The sequence below is a fragment of the Engraulis encrasicolus genome, chromosome 8 (assembly GCF_034702125.1).
Source record: "Engraulis encrasicolus isolate BLACKSEA-1 chromosome 8, IST_EnEncr_1.0, whole genome shotgun sequence".
Taxonomy (NCBI): domain Eukaryota; kingdom Metazoa; phylum Chordata; class Actinopteri; order Clupeiformes; family Engraulidae; genus Engraulis; species Engraulis encrasicolus.
Window position 1 is genome coordinate 32,454,939 of NC_085864.1, and position 7,500 is coordinate 32,462,438.

At 48.9% G+C, this 7,500-nt stretch overlaps 1 protein-coding gene across 1 annotated transcript in view; it reads right to left on the bottom strand.

Annotated features, from left to right (window-relative positions):
- Positions 1-7,500, bottom strand: part of gucy1a2 (guanylate cyclase 1, soluble, alpha 2) — a 128,995-nt gene that overhangs the window by 78,872 nt on the left and 42,623 nt on the right. Inside the window, exon 4 of the mRNA XM_063205492.1 lies at positions 7,139-7,500. This exon is cut by the window's right edge and continues 738 nt beyond it. Within this exon, the coding sequence (XP_063061562.1) occupies positions 7,139-7,500 (362 nt within the window). The remainder of the gene's footprint in view (positions 1-7,138) is intronic.

Sequence of the window (7,500 nt, forward strand, 5' to 3'; positions counted from 1 at the left end):
TTTTGTGGTACATTTCCAAAGCACATTTTGGATGAGGAAGCATTGGGAACTCAACTGACCCAGGTTGGACTGAAACCTGCGTCCTCATGGGCATTGCACCCATATTGCATGGGTACTCTGCAACCAACTGTGTTACTGCACATTTTTAGGTAGCCTACTTTTGGTGCTGATGGTAATGATGATGATGAGGAGGAGGAGGAGGAGGGGGGAGGGTGAGGAGGATGAGGAGGGGGGGTGAGGAGGAGGAGGAGGAGGACGGGGGAGGAGGAGGAGGAGGAGGAGGAGGAGGAGGAGGAGGAGGACGGGGGATTATGAGGAGGTGGAGGGGGGTTCAGGAGGAGGAGTAGGAAGAGGGGAAGAGGCAGGAGGAGGACAATGATGACAATGAAAATACAGATGATGATGAGTTAGGTTAGAATAATCTTTCTTCTGAGCCTTTCCCTTTTACAGCAAACACAAAATAGGGTGGTGGAGGAGGTCTATTTTGTGTTTGCCTTATCCTTTTCCCACACACTAACAAACACCCTTGACACCCCTACAGCAATGCTTGGCAAGTTTTCCGAAATGCATAGGCGCAGACTACAGATACTGTTGTTGTTGTTGTTGTTGTCTTTTTTCCTGTGTAAAGCTTCATCTCTCTCCTATTTCTGCTCTGTATTTCTGTTGTTGTTTTTTTCTTTTCTTTTGTGGCTGGGCTCACAGTGAGGTCTGACAGGCTCGTTCTTACCTAAGGTGCCTCAGGCGTCACTGTCTCCTGTGACTCAGAGCGGAGGTGACTACTCTTTGCCCAGTGGCTCCGCCGCGATGACAAGCCGACAGAACAAATAGGCTGCCGAGATGGGCTGCTTGCTTCGTCGAGGCGAGCAGGGAAGTCAACGCGGGGGGGAACAAACGCGGATATGCTGTTATGGGCCCAGGGAGAGAGGGGGCTGAATCGGGCCCTCATTACATTGTGTTTATTGCGTGGGGGCCTTTTCAGATGACTTTGTCCCGGGCCCGGCCAATGCTGTCAGCGGCCCTGGAGGTGAGCTACCAATAGGCTGTTACAGTAATACTGCCCAAATGCTAACGCTAATGCTACTACTGTGGTGTATTGAAATAGCTTGGTGGACTCAGCTCGACGGGGGGCTCATATCGACAACAACGCCAGTCTCACGATTATATATATTTAGCTTTAGGGCCCTCAGAGTGGTGAGGCAGTCGAGCTGCCGGAGCTGAGTGCTCACACCTGCACAGCCCATCCAGAGCGCCAAACGCCCATCGCATCAACAACAGTAGCCATAGTAACAGAAAGTGCGCTAGCTCCCTCGCTTGCTCGTTTCTCTCTCTCTGAATTGCTTTCCCTCTCTCTTTCTCTCTGTCTATTTATGTCTCTTTCTCTCTCTTTCTCCCCCTCTCTCTCTCTCTCTCTCTCTCTCTCTCTCTCTCTCTCTCTCTCTGTCACGCTCTCGCTCGTTCGCTGTCACTTGTCATTTTGCCCGTTCGCTCCTGGTGCTTCTGACTTGCTGGCTGTGGGAATGACATGAAAAAAGACCCGCATGGTGTAAAGCTGAACATAACCAGTGAAACGAGCCAATGTCTACAGTATGAGCCTGTGAATCGGAATGTGTGTGTGCATGCAGGGCAGCTGACAGGGGGGCAGGGGGGACAAACAGGTATGTTGTCCAGGGCCCAGGGAGAGAAGGGGCCTCATTACATTGTAGGCCAATGTATTGGGTGGGGGGGGCCCTTTCAGATGACTTTGTCCCGGGCCCGGCCAAATGCTGTCAGCGGCCCTGTGCGCATGTCTATGAGTGTGTGAGTATGAGAGAGTGTGTGTGCCTGTGAATCCGAATGTGTGTGTGTCTATGAGTGAGAGAGCAGGAGTGGGCGGGGGCGAGGGGGGGTAGGGGGTGGACAATGACACTTAGAGGAGTGACAGAATGCCATTCCGAATGAAAAGCGACAGTGGTAGTGCCAGTGCTGTGACAGAATAAAAATATAGTACCTTTCCAGCAACCTCTTATTTTCCTCAAAACAGAAGCAGCAAACAGCTATCTGCTGTCACCTGTGTGTGTGTGTGTGTGTGTGTGTGTGTGTGTGTGTGTGTGTGTGTGTGTGTGTGTGTGTGTGTGTGTGTGTGTGTGTGTGTGTGTGTGTGTGTGTGTGTGTGTGTGTGTGTGTGTGAGTGTGTGTGTGTGTGTGTGTGTGTGTGTGTGTGTGTGTGTGTGTGTGTGTGTGTGTGTGTGAGAGAGAGAGAGAAGGCATGTTTGTGTGTGTGTGTGTGTGTGTGTGTGTGTGTGTGTGTGTGTGTGTGTGCGTGCGTGCGGACATGTGAGCGTTCATGAATTTGTGTGTGCGTGCTTGTATTTGTGTGTGTTACTATCGGATGACTTAAATTGTAAAAAAAAAGCCATCTTCAACACACTCGCTGTCCATGGCATCGCAGGGACCCATCATGAGGCCTGTTGAGGTGTCTCACAACAGAGGCCAGGGTGAGGATGGAGGGAGAGAGAGAGAGAGAGAGAGAGAGAGAGAGAGAGAGAGAGAGAGAAAGAATTACAAACAAACACGAGTGATATAAAGAATCAAACGATGCCAGAGGACAAGTGAATCCAAAAAAGAGAAGAGACAGAGAGAGAGAAAAGTACAAACAGAGAGAGAAGAGACAGAAATAAAGGAATGAAAGCGTGACAGAGCGCAAGAGACACACACCATGACATAAAGCATGATGACAGAGTCCATGGTTTACATGAACACCTGTCTCCCTCATCACTGCAAAACAGACCCCCCGAGCCCCCGACACACACACACACACACGCACGCACGCACGCACGCACACACACACACACACACACACACACACACACACACGCACACACACACCACACACACACACACACACACACACACACACACACACACACACACACACACACACACACACACACACACACACACACACACAACCTGTCACCACTACCCTGAACGGCTGCCAACTGTGTGTCGTGCCAGGCTGTGAGCAAGCAAGGGCACACGGGGGGAGTACCGTAATCGGGTCGTTCTGCCATTTTTACCACAGCAGCGCGCCCTCCTACCGACCGCTATGCCTTGGCATGATTGCGTGCAGGGCCGCTGACAGCTTTTTCCCTGAGCCCAGGACAAAGTCATCTGAAAGGGCCCCCTATACCCAATGCATGCAATGTAATGGGGACCCAATTCTGGGCCCCCTATCTCCCTGGGCTCGGGACAACATACCCCGTTGTCCCCCTCCCTGTCAGCGGGCGTGATTACGTGCCACACAAAAGGACCTGGTGTCACCGCTGATGAGGCAGAACAGGGTCACCCGCAGGGACGGATCATGACTCCATGGGCCCCTGGGCCAGACAACAAGAAAGGGCCCCCTCCAGATGTTAGAGACCCTATATTGTTGGGCATTCAGGTGTTTTCCCCCTGAAAATATGTGAAAATAGAGTTGTTAAAAGTGTGATTTTACACAACATGAGAATGTAAATTTAGAGGATTGGGCTTCAGGGCCCTCTGGACTCTTGGGCCCCTGGGCCTGGGCCCGGTAGGCCCTTGCAGTAATCCATCCTTGGTCACCCGTAATCACATCTGGCTGAAACGGAATACTTTTCTTAGGAAAAAAAAAAGAGAAAGAATATGTGTTATGTTTGTATCTGTGTATGTATGTATGACAAGCAAGATGGAGGCCCCCGGAGCAGGTGTTTTGAGAGGAGGCAAGAGCAGAGCTAATCGGACAGATGGCATGACTGTGGAAATAAATCTGGTGGTGATAGCGAAGCTGACTTTTTTTAAATCAGCGAGACTAATGTACGAATTGATACATTTTTGTTACACCGAGGTGAACATGGATGGATGGGAGGGTGAAAGAAAGTAGGGAAGGATTGATAGAAGACAGACAGACAGACAGACAGACAGACAGACAGATAGATAGATAGATAGATAGATAGATAGATAGATAGATAGATAGATAGATAGATAGATAGATAGATAGATAGATATACAGACAGACAGACAGACAGAAAGACAGGCAGACAGACAGACAGACAGACAGACTGATGATTGAAGATCGATGACCGCGACCTGTGGAGGTGTGGCTGGACCTGGGATGGTGTGGTTCTGATTTTAGGCCCAGAGGCAGAAGCGGGAGGAAGGGAGGATGGGAGGATGGAATCGGAGGGACGGATAGAAGGGAGGATGAACCAAACATAAGCTGTGTCTCTCCGCAGGCATTTCATAATCATCTGGCCAGATTAGTAAACTAAGCCGGGGTATTTGCTTAGTTTGTCAACAGCCTCCGGCTACGCCACCAAGCATGCCGTCCAATTAGGCCACACAGCAAACACACATAGCCAGCCACATACCACACCGGAGTGTGCTTAATACAACAAGGAAGAGTTGCGAATTCCCTCAGCTAGCATGCTCTCTCTAAGCTCTCCAGACTGGAAGGACTGGAGGACGTGGGGACTGCTGCTAGCTGCTGTAAATGCCTACAGTCAGGGCTCTAAACTGACACCAGCCGACCGGGACAAATGCTGGTGAAATTTTAGTTCGCCTGGTAGAAAAGACCAACTTGCGAGCCACTTTGACCAATGTTAAGTTAGAGCCCTGGTACAGTATATCATAAGCCTGGAGACACTGGGTCAATTTGGAACATGTGATATTCCCCTCACCCCTGCTGCCCCATCTCTCTGCACCATTGCCTGTCACTGCTCTACATGTCAGAAAACATGATAAAAGCCTGACAAAATACAGAAAAGTGCAGTGTCCACTGGCTTTAACTTTGGGCAAAAATTGTTTGCCTAATGTCAGATTATCTTATTAGGGTTAGACACAATTTATGGAGGACTTTGAAATGATAAACTCACTCCAGTATCAAATTGTAACTCCTTGACCTGGACAACTTTGAACAAGTCGCACACAAGAGCTGAATGCAAAATCAAAACTGTATTAAACAAAGCCGAATAAAGTAAATAAAACTGACAGACAAGGGACAAACATTTCAGCTCACTGATGATGGGCTAGACCCATTTGTCCCTAGTCTGTCGGTTTTACTTACTGTATTCGGCTTTGTTTAATACCGTTTCGATTTTGCATTCAGCTCTTGTGTGCGACTTCCTTTTCGCCATACTGTTCTTGGAAACGCTCAGAAAAAAGACATTGTTACGAATGCCACCCCCACCATTGCAACGTTGAACAAAGGAATGAAAATCTTCCCGAATGGAAATGTAAAAAAAAAGAACTGAGAGAGTTATCACGGTACTGCAGAAAGACATGTGACCTACAGCTCCCCATGTGACTGTACAGCTCCCCAAACTGACTCACTATCATTTCATCCGAAGGAAAAGGTCACCCCTGTTGCATCTGCCACTTATCAGAAGAGCACCTCCACATGACTCAGACAGCATCAATGTCACGCTTGTAATTCCTCTCCAGCCTTCAGAGCAGCACTACGATAACCTGATCACATTCGGCCGCGCAGCGACCTTGAGATGAAGCAGCATAGTCATTGGTCTCTCAGAACATCCATGTCCTATCATAACCAGGCACAAAGCAACCATGTTCTCTCTGCATTATATTCATTGTCACAATTTCTATTCCGATAGAAACAGGCACTTCCGTTTGGTACTGTTACCTAAGCAATGTGAAAATGCTACCTTCTCTCTTCTCTCAACTGTCTTGTCCTCAAAAAAGCAACCAAATAGAGACAGAAGGAACTACTAACTGCCCGTTATATTCTAGTCAGAAGTGTATTTTGGAACAGCGTCTTGTACCAGTTCAAAGATGGAAGATATTAGGTATGCAAGATACTTCATGGTAGCTTGTGTCTGGATGTAAGGACCAGTTCCTGGCGTGGCATTGACATTGACAGCTACAGAAATAGTGTACACTAAAAATAAACTTTGAAGAATAAACTCAAAATACCTGCCTGGAATGGAAAACCATATTACCACCACAGAGGGATTTGTAGATCATGATACCGTGTCCAAAATGTACATCCATTACTTAGAAAAAAGATATGGCTTTGAAGTATATTCTACATGAACTCCAGAGGTTCTGCCAGATGGCTTCAATGACACACACAATCTCTGCACTGCATAAAAGGGGATTTGAAGCCTCTTCTCGTGTGATTATAGTTCCAAGAACTAGCTCTAGCTATAATGAAGGATCTTAGCCATCTTTTGCCGATCGACCACCTTTGACTGACCTGCTCCAGGTCTGTGCTCTGTCTCTGGTCCTGGATCAGATGTAATTCCGTGCTAAGTATCTCAGCCACGTTTTACCAATCTCCCATCTATGATTGACCTGCTCCAGGTCTGGGCCTCCTGATCTGACCCCAGATCAGTTGTAAATCCTTCAGTAAGAAGCACCAGAATCCCCCAGGATCCAAAATTCTCACAAAAGACCCCCGGGTTCTTTGCCTTCGGTAAGCCAGACCGCGACATGGAATTAATTATATAGCCTGGCGTCACACCATAAGCAAAGCTGAAGATTGTGGGTGGAGCCAGTGCTTGATATTCCAACTGCATAACTGCACATATTAGGCCAGTGCAGCCCTGCCATCATCATTCTAACACCAACGCAAGGAATCGCAACATAGGTTCAAAAAGACAAAAATACTCACTTTACAGATACAGCGTAACCCTAGAGTACACATTCGTCAGTCGGCTATGAATAGACCTTATGGCCTTATGGTGTGATGCTTGACCAATCTGCCAGATGAAAATATCATAACCCCTTACCAGGCACCGTCCCGCCACTGGGAAGTTGTAACAGACACTGAAAAAACATAACTACCATAGCATTACACCACTATGACAGTACACAGGGCCTTTAGTAATACATTATGAGCTGGTCATTGCCATTTCGGAAACAGCTAATTTATAACAGGGGTAGTGTCTTAACCCCTTAGCACAGAGCCTACATTATAACCTTGCTGACACCAAAATTGTAATGGCTATGTTTTTATAGTTACTTAAGGCTCTCAGTAATTTCATAGCGATGTTGTTATGATGCAGTTGAGTATTTTCAGTAAATAATGAATGGGCCCACCAAGGACCCCATCGGCAGTAAGAGGCTACGGGGTTAACTGGCACTAGTGTGTGTTCAGTTTACTAGATTGCTTCCCACTCACCTTCTCCCGGCTGCCGTCCAGTCCTCCGCCGCCCTCGGGCCGCGTGCGGATGGTGAAGGGCGTGGCCAGCCGCAGCAGGATGGCCTGGAAGGTGCAGGGGATGCGCGGCGAGACAATCTCAAAGTGCTCGCGGAAGTTGGAGGTCCGGTGGGGCTCGCACTTGGCCTGCTTGCGGAGGCCCTCGCCCAGCTGCAGCACCTCCATGCGGGGCCCGAGCACCAGGTGGAAGGGGAAGGCCCGGCAGAAGGTGCTGAGGCTGATGCGCAGGTCCGGCGGGGAGCAGGACAGCTTGAGCGGCAGCGGCCTGGGGGGCGCCACCGCGGCCGAGGCAGAGGCCGAGGCGGCGGAGTCGGGGGAGGTGG